The sequence below is a fragment of the Camelina sativa genome, chromosome 5 (assembly GCF_000633955.1).
Source record: "Camelina sativa cultivar DH55 chromosome 5, Cs, whole genome shotgun sequence".
In the NCBI taxonomy this organism is placed as follows: Eukaryota; Viridiplantae; Streptophyta; class Magnoliopsida; order Brassicales; family Brassicaceae; genus Camelina; species Camelina sativa.
The window spans coordinates 30,020,280-30,036,628 of NC_025689.1; the positions used below are offsets into that span (position 1 = coordinate 30,020,280).

Sequence of the window (16,349 nt, forward strand, 5' to 3'; positions counted from 1 at the left end):
TAAAAGAGAGTTATTCTTATTTTTGATTCAAAGTTCTTAGATCTATAAGGCTCTGTTCCAAAGCACTCGTTTATGATGTGGCTTGCTCAGCGGAATAGACTCCCTACAAAGAAGCGCCTTTTCTTCAAAATGTCCTCTTTGTGATTTGGTGGATGAAGCAAGGGACCATCTCTTTATCTCATGTACCTTCGCAAATGAAATTTGGACTTGAGTCTTCGCCAAACTAGACCCTTCACGACTGCCCCTGCTATCTTGGGTCAGAGCCTCTTCGCCATCCACACCGTCTCTCCTAAGGAAGCTCGTTGCTCAAGCTGTCGTCTACAACATCTGGAAGCAGAGGAACAATCTCGTCCACAATCAGGCCGCACACTCACCTGCAGTCACCTACCGTCTCTTGGATAAAGATCTCAGAAATATCATCTTTGCAAAAACTTCACCAAAAGCGATTTCAAAAGTTGTTGCAAGCCTGGTTAACATGATTTTCACTCCCCAGTGATTTCTCCTATTTTGATCCCTTGTTTTTATTCTTTTTGCCAAGGAATCAAATTGTAAAAGGCTCATAGCCAAACTTTTCATTATTAATGATATTAGCAAAACAAAGACAGCTAACTTGCCACACATGCTAATATTAATGCTCCATTGTAAACTAAAATTTTATTTAGATCTACAACGTGATGAAATAAATAAATAAAACTCATATCGATTTGTTTGTGTGATTGTGTCTGACTGCTTGTTTTAAAAATTATGTGTATGTAAGTCAGAATATATTTACAAAACTGCATAAAATAAATATACTACCATGAATTTAATGACTTGTGACGCATGAAAACTATCATTAACCGATAAAAGTTCAATTTGAAGACAAGCTAACAAACTTATTATTATTAGACTTCAAATTTACCCAAGAAAATAGAAGACTTCAAATCTATAACCCATCAAGATAGTTTCCATCTAGCCTATGAACAAATATCAAACACTATGAACCATAATTACTAACTTAACTCCATGTGTATGTTGTCATCCAAAACTTGTCCTTATTCACTCAAAAACATAGATCCGACAAGCTATTTCTGTACATCAAAGCATATATATTAAATATATCAGTGGATTAAAAGACAAAAACCGCAAAAGATAAGTTACTAATCTTTTTGAGTGATTAGAGAAAATAAGTTTAGGAGTAGGAGAATTGAATCAACCGATGGTCCAAATAGGAGAGGCCCGATGAGGTTGGAGGGAGATGCAACCGAGTTGAGTTTCCAAATTTTAGATTTCAGAAGTCCTAAAGGCCTTTTGTCGGAGAAAAATAAGTAACTAAACCCTCCTTTGAAGACAATTCAGAAAACACATTTGTCGATGTTAGTTTTCCGTTTGTTTGTCCACGGCGAGTAAAAAAGCGCCAAGGGAAGATGCATTTGTGTTACGTAATAAAGCCCATTCTTCTCGGCTTCCAAATATTGAGGCCCTGTTTAAAAATTTGGGCCTTGTTACTTCAGAAGAATGGAGATAGATAGAGCTCAGTAAATTGATAAGGCCGACGATGACTAATTTATTCATCCACATCATTGCTACGTATATATATATAAATTGGTGGAAATTGTTTTATGAGAGTTTTCTTCTGTGTGTGGTTCAGAAGAAAACAAACGAGAGAGAATAAAAACAACGAGGCTAAGCTAATTAATGGGTATAAAGTAGAGTAGCATGGTTGCATGCGGCAAGGCTAGTATAGGTCTATTATTATAACTGTTTCAGATATCAAAATGGAAAATCTCTTCTTTCCTATTTTCATCATAGCTACAGGTAAAAATAACAATAATATAAGTTACCGCAACTCTTATTAATCGTATAAATTTCTATAACGTCAAGTTTTAATATTTTAGTTATATAATTAGGATTAATATGAATTTTTATTTTGTGTTTTTCTAATAGAGCTTCTATTTTAGGTAGGATAATGTTTTAGGTTTTTCAGGGATTATGGATTTTCAAGGTTTTTAATACATGAATTTACTTATGTTTATCCAAACATGTAAGGTAAGTAATATTAATATTTTGTCTATGTATATTTACTAATTTCTGTATATATTAAAATATCTCAACGACTCTAGGAAAAGTTGGTTTATTCATAGATTTTGAATTCGACATAAGTATTATATCATATACATTTATTATCTAAGCTAAGAAAAATTGGTTTATATATATATATATATATATAATATAACATATACATAATACATTCCAACTGTAGAATTTTGAATTCGACTTATTATTTTACATATCTTAGACTAAATTATTCCCAAAATATCGATATGTTATACACATGAATATATTATATATATATATAGGGTACCCATATATATATATCGTACTATTTTATTTTTTTGCTCAATATATATTGTACTATTTGGCAAGAGGGTGTATAATATACACACACATAACCTAGCTCCTACTAGTCTTCTATTCCTAGCTTCAGTAGAAGCAGAAAGATACAAAATTTCGAGTTACAACAAAAATATATTTACTCACAATGATAACAACAACTCGGTGTTTTCAAATTTCAACTATAACTCAAAGATACTTATGAAAAAAAAAAAAATTGGTAAAAATATTTGAAACTGCAAGTTAAGAGATCATGTCCCCACGTGACTATATAAAACTTCTACACTAGTTTCCAGCAAGATATCTTCGTAATTAATGAAGTATATAGAGACATAAACATAGAGATATATATAAGAGATCATCAACAGGATGATAAATAAAATGAACAAAGAAAATGAATAAAGAAGAATTAAGAGCATGCATGTAATGTAAACAGAAATACAAATGCAAAATGAGAAAACAAATATTAAGGCAGGCAACTTTAAACATTCTTCTGCTTCTTGGAGTGCACGACGGTCCAGTATGTTTTGAATCGATGGCAGTGTAGATTGATTGCTATTTAACAGTTAGCTGCAACATTTTTAGTGTAGTTCTGAGCCTATCTGTCGTAGACACACTAGGCATATATCATTCCTACTTCTATACATACATATTTCCTATATCTACGTATTTTATCTATACGTATAAGCATATTTGTGTATGTATTTAGATTTACATGTAGAGATGTGGTGGATAACGGACGTAGAATCCCGAGATAAATCGGAAGAAAGGTACGGGACGAAAACGTTTTTGCTTGACGGATCTGTCTCTACGTGTGTGGTGTTGGCTTTTAGCGGCGATACGAAAGATTTGTAATTAGTTAAAGTTGTCTTCACATTGCTTTCTCTCTCTCTTTTTCTTTGTCTTAACCGTGACTTGTTCACATCTTTCGTTCGTGCTTCAAGTTTTTTATAACTTTCTATTTTCTTTTCTTTCTTTTCTATTTTATGATCACTGAATAATGCAGTTTATATACAGAAATTGTTCTCAAAATTTAAATCTTGATTATACAAAATGAATAGAAGAAAAACATATAATTGCTGTTACCGGATAAATCATGGGGGAATTGAGGATAATTTTATGATAAAAGATTATGAAGTATTCAAATTTTGAGGGATAACGAGTCAACCATATTACATCTTTAATTTCTCTAGATGTGTATATTTCTAATGATTCATTATAGTAATCATATGTCGAAATTATAACTAATCTCGTATGGCCAGTAAAAAACTAAGTCTCTTTTCCAAAGAAAACTACAATAACCAACATAAACTCGCATTGAACTGACTCATGCTATTTACAACTCTAAATCAAACACAATATATAGTATTGACCTATACTAAAAGCATTTACTTATCGAAGCATCTCTAACATAGGAAAAAACGGTATACGGGAATGTTAATTAGGTTCAAAAGCTTATATCTGGTCCAAACTAGCTCTTAAAGACCAGGGATCAAATTTAGTTATTTAATCGCCAAAAACATTAATCATGTGTTTGGGTTAAAACATGTCGAGCAAGTCAAGGGTTAAAAGTTAAAACATACTTTTAGCGTAAATATTTACTTTTAAACAGTATTTTCAGGGTCGGGCTAAGCCGGATAATGGCTTTTACGATATCTATAATTCACATGGATATGTATAACTACTCCAAATGTTTTCATATTTTTTTGTTAGATATACTTTGATACAAAATTTCACCAACAAGAAGCTTTTGTGAGGTTAAAATATAAATAAGATATTCACAATATCATTTAGGAAATACGTATACAGCATATCTAGAACGTTTTATAATATATACATATATATATATATATATATCTTATATTGCAATCTTCACTCAAAGTCTCAAGCATTTCAACAAGACAACCTAAAAGTGTAATAGGTGCCTTGTTATACGGCGCTGCCGTGGAAACTATTCACAGCTCTTTCGTCCAATCTATATAATATCAATTAAAGTTACTTGGTCAACATACTTTTGAGTTGACATCACCCGGAGAGAATAAAATCATAAAACGATAGCAATAATAAAAAAGAAGAAGCAGAAGTAGGATCGGCCGAAGCTACCTACATAAGAAAAATGTCCAATCAGGTCGGGCTACTGATAGACCGGTTTGGGTTAACTATATATAGCGAGACAAATATAAAAAGTTTGGAGGGCTGATTAATGTGATCCCTTACATGTCAAACCACACTTCTAATTTCATAACTTCATCTATCTAAATATGTTTTACTATAGAACGATAGAATTTTTTTTTTTTTAAAAAAAAACGCTTGGTCCCATGACTCATTATTCACAAATCAACCGAGATTGAATGGTTTTTACCCACATGATGACGTTACAGTATATATACATTCATATACATGTAGACAATGATTCGTATAACATGGCCATTACCCCCTGACCACATATAATATGTCTCAACAAGAATTTTTCAAGAAATTATCACCTTATTTTTTTTATCATCCAAAATAAATATTTTCACTATATATAATTCTTCGAACGAGGTTCTTTGGTTATATAAAGTTATATTTTTCTCTATGGTATCAATATAGTTGTATAATATTCGAATGTAATAAAAAAATTAGCCGTTTATGAATAACAAATAAATATGTGGCATGTAAAGAGGGCGTAATTGTTGGTCAGTGTTGGGATGAACAAAATTTTTATTTCATAATAAAAAAACGAGTCGAGTTGCTTTTTAATAGGATTTTTAAAAAAAGAAAAAAAGAAAAAGGGAAGTAGTAGTTGAAAGGAACTAGAGTGGAGCTGAAAATACAAAGCGGAAGTTTTACTAGTTAGGGAATTCAGCTTGCATCTAACGGTCTCCATCTGGATCTAGTTACTTCTTTCTTACACTTTATAGTTTATAACTTTATATGTAACAAAATGTCCTTTTAAATTTTGATTTTGAACAACCAACACCAAAACCCATAAACCAAGTCCCTCCAATCCCCCCAATCCTCACAGCTAGCTTCAGGCCAAAGTAGCTGAGAGTTCTAGATGAGCTCAGATAAAGGCTGTTCCAATCTCACTACACATTGTATCATATATTATTATCAAGACAATCTCTCTCTCTCTCTCTCTCTCTCTCTCTCTCTCTGACCCATTTGTCCGGTTCCTCTGTCCTCTCGTTGTTCTCTAATATTATATATTGCAAAAGCTTTATTTTTAGCTTATAGTAATCACTTCCATTGTGTATCCATAAATGGAAACTTTGTTAAACGTTCACCTTTTAATTTATACCCAATAGTACACATCCATGATGGTCCCTCTCATCTTCTAACTATGTTAACTTTAGTCTTAAATGAATTGGTTTAACATCGTTTTGCATCTGCGATTCAGTACGATAATTTTTCATTTTTGTATTTATACCGCACTAAATTCGAGTACAACACAATTCATTATGTTAGATCGATATAACAATAATAATCACAAAACAAAACCGTTTGAGATTAAATATAGATATTCAACTAGACAAATAATTTAAAAAAACAGCAAAACAGGTCATTATGGTAATAACACATGTAGGATCCATATAACGTTTAGACAATTCTTGATCCCACTTTTACATAGAACCAACAAAGTTAACAAATTAAGAGAAGAAGAAAAATACCCAAAATAACAAAAGAAGATAAAGAAAAAGAAAAGCAGAGGGAATCTATTTTAATATTTCAGAGCGAGTGATGATCTTGGAACCGATTGATGGGGAACCTAAGAGACTGATCCAAACGCTGCCGTGAAGCGTCACTATCACGACCTTGTGGCGGTTCGAGCGGCGCACGGACGCTGGCGGAGTCACGGCTAGGGAAACCGGTCGGACCAACGGGTGCACCTACACAAGTGTAGCAGCTCGGTTCCACAGGACTATCGGCCATGTAATTAACAGTGGTTGCGGCGGGGAGGTTAGGGTTTGGAGAGATGCTTCTGCTCGCTCGGAAAGATGGGTTTAAGTAGTAGTCGTTGAAGTGGTTGTGAGGAGAGTATTGGTTTGAAGAGTATGGATATGGCGGCGGTGGAGGCATGGGGGGTTGTGGAACCAAGTTTGTTGAGGAGCTTCCGGGGTATAGCATTGGTGATGAGTAAACCGACCGGTATATTGTTGGATCTGTAGTGTGATAGCTGCCAATAATTCCAATTATATCATTCATATGATACTAAAGCACATATTTACACGAAAATAATGATGTTAAGTACATTGAAGAGGTAAAAGAAAGTACCCGAAAGGTGAAATTCCAGGTGGGGTTATGGTATCGTTACGGTAGACCAATTGACGAGCTTGATTCAATGTCTCGGTCTCCCTCTCTTTAATATAAGTTCATAGAGAAAAAAGGACACATCAAAAGAGTTTTAGTCTTAAATGCGATTAAGCTAAATCTACTCGTGTTTAGTTGTAGTCAAAGCATGGATGTGACATCAAGCATTTATCAAAAGACAAAGAGAGGGTTTATTTGGACGAACTAGAAAAGTGTGAATATGAAATGTGGATTATATGAAAGTTTAAAAAAAGGTTGAAGGAGAGAGTAATATATGTATAAAAATGGACTTGCCTTGTCGGTGGCGATTCATGTGGCCACCAAGAGCTTGGGATTTGCAGAACTTGAGTGAACAAAATCGACATTCGTACACCTTCCCACTCTCATCTTTCCTTTCTTTACTACCTTTCTTCTTTCTTTGACCTAATTATCAACCATGAAATAAAGCATATTAACACAGTAATTCTAGTATACTCTAATAAAGTTCTATTTAACTAAAGCAATCTTTTTAAAAAAAAAGTTAGGGTTTTATGGTATGCCTACCAGAGGAAGAACCTTCCTCGAGGGCTTGCTTATTGCCATCTTTGGAAAAATCATCTGGAAGATTGTTGAGGTCTAAGTAATTCTCCTCATGCCTCCTGCCAAAATTTTCAATAAAGAAAGTGTCAATATAAAGATTTAGGAAATTATTAATGGAAGATAGAACTAAGAAAGTGATCTGGTGGGGCATATACATGGTGAGATTGGCGTGAGGTAAGACTTCTCCCCGAAGAGAGCTACAATAATTGAGAATATATTTTAGAAGACTTTCAGTTGGAGGCGGCACCACAAAAGGAAGAGAAAAACGTAGAGAGTAGTAAAAGTTAAATAAGAGAGGTTCGAAAGTTTTCTATCAGTTTATCTGCCACAAACCCTCCCTCCCATCTCTCTCTCTCTTTGTTTCTCTCTCTGCGTGTGGAAACTAAATTAGCAAAGTGGGTCTCGTGACCTTAAAAATATAAGAGGGTGGTCATGTAGGTTTAAGGGGGGTTAATTAAAACAGAGAGAAAGTGTTTGTGTTTGAGTTTGTGTGTGTGTGTGTATGTGTGTGTGTGTGTGTGTGATGAAAGAGAGAGATGAGAGGGACATTTCCTGAGTGAAAGGAGATGCTAGGGCTACTACTCTAGAACCCTATTACTGTACAATTAATTCATGTTAAAAAAGACAAACTCTTAATATTTTTTTGAAAGAACTATTTTTTCTCAAAAAGAATCAATGAGTTTGGATCTTTTAGTTGTGTATACAATGTATCTTTATAGAAATTCAACTAGTTAAGTTAGTCGTACTTGCAAGATACATGTATACACAACTAAAAGATCTTTGAATTTTAGATTTGTAATCTTTTCTGGTTGAAGATTAGAGCAGAAAATGTGAAAAAACATATGACTCGCTCACATGAAATTAACCTCAAAATTGCACACATAATGGAATGAAACATTAATTAAGTGTAACTTATCAGAAGAATAAACTAAAGAATATGAGAAACGTTGGGTTTTAATTAGGTTTAAATTTAATTAAAATATAAGGCGTCTTATAAAAAACAAGAGTAGTACTTTTTCAACAATGAATTAAATGTGGAAAGACACATCTAGCGAATCATTGTCTCTTGATAAAGAATCTTTCATGAATAGTTTGCAGCTACAAGATGGTCCTTGATAAACTTGTGATCCTCACTTAAGCATACAGAGGAAAGAACCAAGTAACTAAAAGAGAATAGATTTTATACTTTTAAGGACAATCCGAGACATGGCTAGTTCTATGGTCCTGCTGTTTTGAACAATACGTTTTGAGAAGTTTTACAATAAATATTTGTATATAAATGTGAGAAAAATGTTAGCTAGTAATGGTCCCCCATATGTAGATGCAATGTAATGCTATAGCTAGGCCTCTCCTGGGGCATCCACTTCAAAAAAATTTCTTTCAAAATTGTTTTTTGTACCCTAGGGTTTTGCAAATGGGACATGCAAGTGTTGCTATCACATAACTAATTATTAGGGTCCTTTGTGATCTTAACTTAGATATGCATGTCGTCTATTATCCTTACCTTTACCTTCCCATTACTTGTTTTTATTAATTCCTCAATATCACGTAGTTAATCTTGTCGTAAATTATCCTAGTTAATGTAATTCAATCAATATTAAAATATTGAAATAATATCAAGTTCCATCTATACCACATGCTATTTATACTAAAGACATGCTAATATTTTTGCAGAACTAACGTAAGATTCATAACATGTTCTTTCCCCATCCAATATATATTAACATGTTTTTGCTTAGAACTCGGTTCCTTAAACATATGAAGATTGTGCGCATGGCGATGCTTATTAAATATATGAAGAAAACATATAACTTGATGCTCTATATGCACTTCATCAATAAAAGAATGAAGAGGATCAGTTAATAAATTAGTGTCCGTTCAATATACACATATTTCTCTTGTCTCTCTACTTGGACAAGTGAGATGCTCAAAATTTTACAATTCACGGTCACGGAAGCGTGCGTGTCACGTGCCAAGTGGCTTGAAGGTCAAAAACTTCAAAACCCAAAAGAAAAGGTACATATATGCTCGTGCCGACCTACATAATAAAAAGGAATATTTGTTTATAAAAAAAGTCAAGCCTAAAGGCCTTATGTTAATACGATAAGCACTATGACTCCATGAGCATGAGTGGGTGACGGGACGGAGATTGATAATTTCGAGTTCATCAAATGAAAACCAATGGCGAAGAAGCCCAATCATAGTCGACAACTCGACACTAGCTAGGAACATATATTCTTTGTCGTGATTTTGGTCATTTACTTAATCTGACTTAATTGTGTATTAATCATAAGATATAAGCAATCAAAAAAAAAAAAAAATTGCATGCCAATATTTGTATTTTGTAAATTCAACAAAAGTTGGTCGACGAAAATCTTAATTACGTGATATATATATATATATATATATCACTATATTTTTATTTTTGAATACATTAAATTACAATTTCGCTCATCAACACCATCGTTCGTTTGTTAATCACTATTTTTATAATTTGAATTAAAACTATCAACATTCATTTTTTTTATTTTATAAAACACTATAGTAGTTTAAGCGAATTCAAAAAAGAAACCAAGTTCTTTCATAGACCCCGAAAAAAACAAGTTCTTTAACTAACTTTTTCTGTGTTTTATATACTGATATTAAGGAATTAGTATAGAATTATTAATTAATAATTTTGTATAATAGATTTTTTTTTTTGGTTTTATTTGGGTCAAATATGTATAAAGTAGGGATAAGTCGATAATTGTATATGAATTGTGACATGGTCAATAACTTCTATATTAGGTAAGATGATCAATTACTTGTTTCAGTATCCAATCCCCTATATATTAATAGAGAAATATTTTGGCAAAAAAGTTGAGGTGTTAGCATTATTTACCATCAGAGCTCAGGACACTATTTTCTTTATTTGTCATCAGCTTTTAAAAATATTTACATTTATAAATACAATTAACACTCAAAATTAAATTTTTATATTAACTTAATTATATCCTTTAATTATATTTTCATAAAGTCTTTAAAATGAATTTTTAAAACCCTTTGTTCATATGATATAATAATATAAGATTGATATTATAATAACTCTCACGGGTTAAATTTTAATTATTATACAATTTTTTTTATAGATATATACTATACAATCGAATTTTAAATATTTCAATTACCCATATATATAACAGATTTTGTAAATAAAAATTACAGTAAAAATATTAAATAATTATTTTATACCACACTATGTACGGGTTGTTACCTAGTATATTAAGAAAATACATGAATGTAGGGTACAATTAATTAAAATGATAATGATGAGGCTCCAAAAACCATAATTTTTTTATTTTTTTTTGTTATAATGATTTGCATAAGTTATGAGTAGGAGAGAGAGAGAAGGAGGATCAGGTGAGAGAAGGACCACACTACTACTCCAAGACTGTCACGGCTAGTAAGCTACGACTTCTAATCTCTCCCTCTTCATGTAACTTCTAATCTCTCCCTCTTCATGTAACTCTCTTTCGGACAATCGTACTTTTTACTCCTTTCTCTTACGTGGTCCTTCCTTTGTTTTATTTCACAATTTTTCCCTATATTTATTTTGTAATGGTTGAGATGAAGAAGAATACACAATTTTGTATATTGATACTTCAAATAGTAGGAGCATAATTATTGATTGTTCTGTATCATCCTTGTCATAACTCGTAATAAAATCTGGTAGTGCGTGAGAATATGACATGTTGATGTTGTACATCCCAAAATATACATATATATTACTAATGCATTAGTGATTGATGACTTGATGTGAAACAAGTTGTTTATAAAAGCAACAAGTTGAATAAGTGCCAAAATGTAAACTACACGATACTACGATTAAAATGTTGAACGTTCGATTTACAACGGTGAAACAATGAGTAATAAACTGACCTTTTTATCACCTACTTGACCTTTTGTCAAAAAAAAAATCACCTACTTGACCGTTGGTTATCTTGATATCTATTTATATTAGTACGTAACTACGTGTTGCTACGTGATAAGCACATTTTGTTTCATGGCTAGTGGCTTCTACATCCAAGCTCTATAAGGTGTGAATGTTTGAACATAGTCAATATCAACTTTCTTCTTTTTTACGGAGGGTAGTACAAAAGTCTTAGAAACTTGATGAAACACGTTAAATAAAATGCAACAATTCTGGTACGTTGGGTTTGTACAAGAAAAGTCTCATTGATATGTTGGATTTGTATAAGAAAGTCCTAAGCCCGTGTCAGTTAATGGGCCATTTCGACGATGTCAATATAAAAACCCAAATATCATTCTGCCGTAATGTCAAACCTTATAAAGGAGGTTAGAGAAGGGTTAGACAAAGTATATGCGTACAAGAAATTGATGATACATGAAACTCGCAAGTGATCTTTACTTAGAAGATAGAAGTCATATAGAATACCAAGTTGAACTCTCTCTTTACTTTTTATGATTTAGCTTACTTTGACACCAAAATAAAATAAACCAATGAGCTATCGCTTGTAATATTTGTTTTTCATTAAACTAAAAAAAACATTTATCACATATTTTTGTGATATCAAACAATGGTTCTAAACTTCTAATGTACGTGATTTCGGTAAAATGAGAAACGCAAACTGGACTAGTGATCCCATCTATATGGGTTGCACTTTGATCCTCGGTTTTGATTTTGGAATTGGAGTACAAGCCCACTGGGCTTCTGGGATAAAAACAGAAAAACAAAAATATATATGATGATGATTTATTTTTATTCTTGTTGGAGTCCAATTATGGGACTTTGTTTTGGTTTTATTTATGCTAGCTATATCAACGTATCTTTTGGAAAAGTATGCGTACGGGAGGGTATAATTATAAAAGGTCTGATATGCTCAACAAGTGGGTGTGTATGATACATTTTGATAGCAATGGGGTCCCATAAATATACGCTGACGATATTTCATTACAAAAAGAGTTTATAACCAAATTATACTTTTGATATATCTTGTTTAAATAACGAATGGTTGGTCCTAAACAGGTTACACTTGACAAGTGCTGCGTCAGATTGGGATCAGAATACATCAATACAATTAAAATTATGCTCTTTTATTTTAGGTGAATAATTGTAAAGTTTGGTTTAGTTTTAGGTATTAGATGAAGAAGTTAACCATTACAAACCAACCTTGTTAAAGCCAAAGTGGATATATATATACAGATTAATGTTAAAAGATAGATATTTACCAAAGAAAGTCAAAAATAGGACAAAAGAGTGGCCAAACAAAAAACTTACACTTAAAGAGGAGACTCTCTCATCAACAACAATCCTATGAAGCCAATAGGGAAAACTTGTTACCTACATAAGATTTCGCATAAACCTTTTCTATTTTCTTTTTTGTTAATATGAAATTTTCTGATTTTTTTTTTTAATCTCGATTATTAATAAATTGATGGTTTAATATTTGTACACATATTAAGAAAATTTTGATTTTTAAAATTTATAATTACTCTATAGTAAAAAAAACCATTATAAATTTATGATTTGTAATGGATATATTTGTTTGCCTTGATTAGAACCACTATGAATATTCTGATATCTCAAATCGAATCAAAACGGATAATTTTCACCGATTTACATAAAATCAGAAGATCATCGATATTTTTCTTATATGCTAACTTTTCAGTCTCCACAAAATTTTTAAAAAGGATAAAAGATAGTAAAAGCTAGTTCAAGTCGATCGGCACAAGTAAAAACAAAGAATCTACTAACGGTAACTTCTAAACGTGGGTTTCCCAAACGCTAAAAGGAACAGTCACGGAGACAATCACAAAACACAATCATGTGAACCAAGTCCAAAACAATCCTTTGGCTACCGTACACGTGTCTTATCTTTTAGCGGACGAGATCGCGTGTGATTGTTGCGTTTAAGGCGGTCCAGTTCTCTTTGATATTTTTTCTATTTTGGTAAGATATTTTTTGTTATTTGAAAAACACATAAATTGAAACAATAAAATAAAACATTTAATTATTACAATAGTTTGAGAAGATCGCTTATACCGATGAGATTTCTCACGGGAGCACGGGGACCGCTTGAACGTGGGTAGATGATAACATAATTAAAATAAATAAATTAAATTATTTTTGTAGTAGTAAGTTTGTGTGACAGAGCAAATAAAATAATAATGATAAGGTTTTTAAGATCTACTGTATATAATCTTAAAAATTAAAGATCTTCTGATTTATATTTATTTATGGTATACTTTAATTGGTTTTTTAGTGGTGGGACATTAGGAGTGAATGAGAGAAATGTAAAGATAGTGGGAGCTATTGTTTAGTAATTTTAAAATTTTTTATTTAATTCTTACACAAAGCAAGATGTTATTTAAAATTATTAAAGAGTATTCACATGCCAATGATATTTTATGATTGTTTTCCCAAGAATGCGGTAGTTTATAAATTATGACTAAGTATGTTTTTAGATTGATTTGTCGAATGACACGTAGCTTATTAACAGATCTGACCTTTGTTTATTGTTTCTCCCCTCCCTCAGATCTCATAGATATATACTTAAGAATTGTTACACGAGAAGAAAAAATATATACCTAAGAATTAATGAGATTTGTTATCGACATTTTTATGTATTTCTGTTTTGTTTATTTTAAAATACTTGAGTACCAGATTTAAGTTTATTAAATTTTCATTTTATTATGAATAGTTACCAATATTTCTTTTTTTTTTATCAATAAAGGAAATAAGCTCAAACAAGCCAATTTAGAGGGAAACTTATCTACAACTACAAATAAAACATGATGCAGAAATACACGTATCTGGCGTGTTAAAGAATCCGCTCGTACATTAACTTGTCTTGGGACATAAATCAAAGAGAAGGAAGAAAACTCCTCCCTGTCCATCTGAATGTCGTCGAGGTATGTTGCAAAAGCTGGCCAATCAGTAGGAGAAGACACCATCTTCCCCAAGTCTGAGCAGTCGGTAAGGAAGGCCACATCCCGGAAGTCATGTCCTATCATGCAGCGCATCGCCCAGAGGGGAGCTTCAACCTCAGCATGTAACGGGGATAAACTTCGCCAGAAATTTGTCGATCCAAGCAACGGGGGCGAGCTTTGTGACGAGTGACAACACCATCCTGCACCTGCAAAAACATTCGTCGCCTTCCAGGAGCCATCCACAAAACACTTGTGACCCGTTAATTCTCGAGGGAGTGGTATTCCCATGCGAGTCCCAGATAATGGGCGCGGAGGGATGAAGGGGATCTCCTCTCCCTCGACATCCACCTGAGCTTCCTGCCAGGTTAAAGCCTCGCCTTCTGCCACCCGGACAACCACATCCGGACGTTCATCCTGGTTCTCAAAAATACAAGCATTCCTAGCTTTCCAAATATACCACATCAGCTAAGGAAAAGCTGAGACATGTGAACCCAGACCTTTCGGATCTAGGAAATGATCCATATTAGCATACACAGACCCCGTCGGGAAAAGATGTGGTCCCACTGGGACATGGGCCAAGGCCCAAACCTGTCGGGCCGGCGGACACAAAAATATGGCATGGTTGATATCTTCCGCCTCCATCCTGCACCGCGTGCAAACAACATCGCAACTTACCCCCCGACGGCGTAAGTTAGTCGATACCGATATGCATCTCGATAAAACTTGCCACAAAAAATGCTGTAATTTTGGTGGACAATGCACCTGCCAAACCCTCGCAAGAAGGGGGTAACCTCTGGCCCAAAGCCCATTGCCCGAAAAGGACCCTGGACGTCCAACCGTTCCGTCTCATAACCAGATTTAACAGTATATTTCCCAGTTTTAGTAAAATGCCACCCTAAATAATCATCCTTTGTGCCACTACCAAGAGGGATAGCCTCAATCAGTGCGACATCCAACGGATCAAAAGGCTGGGTTAGTAGATCCTTACGTCAAGGATTAGTATGACGATCAATGAAATGCGGTAACCGTAGAGATGGGTCCTTAAAAGGACCATTACTTAAGGCTGGTTTGGAAATTGGGCTGGAACCCAGGGATCATTCCATATAGAAATTGAGGTCCCTGTGCCAACCCGTTTAATAAGTCATTTATTCACCAGAAAGTGAGCAGAAACGATACTCCTCCACGAGTACGAGGGTGAATAAGATCGTATTGGATCCATAGGATCAGAGTTCCGATAGCACCTACTTTTAAAAACCCGGGCAAATAGGGAGTCCGGATGATCTATTAGTCTCCACAATTGCTTAGCCAGCAGAGATGATTTGAAATCATCTACACTCTTGAAACCCAGACCACTCAGCTGTTTGCTACAACAGAGTCGTTCCCAGGCAATCCAATGCATACCCCCGGACTGTCCATTCGTACTTCACAAAAAATTGGCCACTGCACTGGTCAGTTTTGATGTGATTGTCTTTGGGAGACGATAACAAGACATCACAAAAGTCGGGACAGCCATCACAACAGATTTAACCATAACCTCCTTCCCCCTTTTCGAGATTAATCGCGCTGATCACCCAGTCGTGCGGCTCTGCAGGCGATCTCTGACATAGGAAAACACCTTAGTTTTATACCCCCCAGACTCTCAGGAATTCCCAAATAGGAACCCATACCCCTAGATTGGTGATCCCAAGAACCCCCTGTATTTCCGTCCGGACTACCTCGTCAACCGTGTGACCGAACTGAATCGAAGACTTGGCCAAGTTAATCTGTTGACCCAAGGCCCCTTCATATTGCCGTAGAATATCCAAAACCACCCTGCATTGATCCGTATTAACCTTACAGAAAAGACTATCGTTCGCAAATAATAGGTGAGTAATTGGCGGGCATTTATTGGCCACCTTAATACCAGTAATCCGCTTATCCGCCTCCGTTTTCCGGACATTTGCAATAAGGACCTCAGTACATAATATGAACAAATAAGGAGACAGCAGATCCCCCTGTCGCAGGCTCCGCTTCGGGACAATTAATCCATTTGGTTGCCCATTGAGAAGAACTCGATACTCCACCGAAGAGACACAGAACATTATCCAGGAGATCCATTGTTCAGAAAAACCCATTTTTCAAAACAGTGCCTTCAAAAAACCCTACTCCACTCTATCATACGTCTTACTCATATC

The 16,349-nt window shown here is 34.0% G+C and overlaps 1 protein-coding gene across 1 annotated transcript; it reads right to left on the bottom strand.

Moving 5' to 3' along the window:
- On the bottom strand, positions 5,922 to 7,639 carry LOC104787887 (zinc finger protein JAGGED-like). Its single transcript, XM_010513541.1, has 5 exons — positions 7,401 to 7,639; positions 7,210 to 7,304; positions 6,961 to 7,089; positions 6,631 to 6,715; positions 5,922 to 6,532 (listed from the first exon to the last, which is right to left on the bottom strand). Coding segments are annotated over exons 1-5 (759 nt in total). The 5' UTR covers positions 7,403 to 7,639; the 3' UTR covers positions 5,922 to 6,084.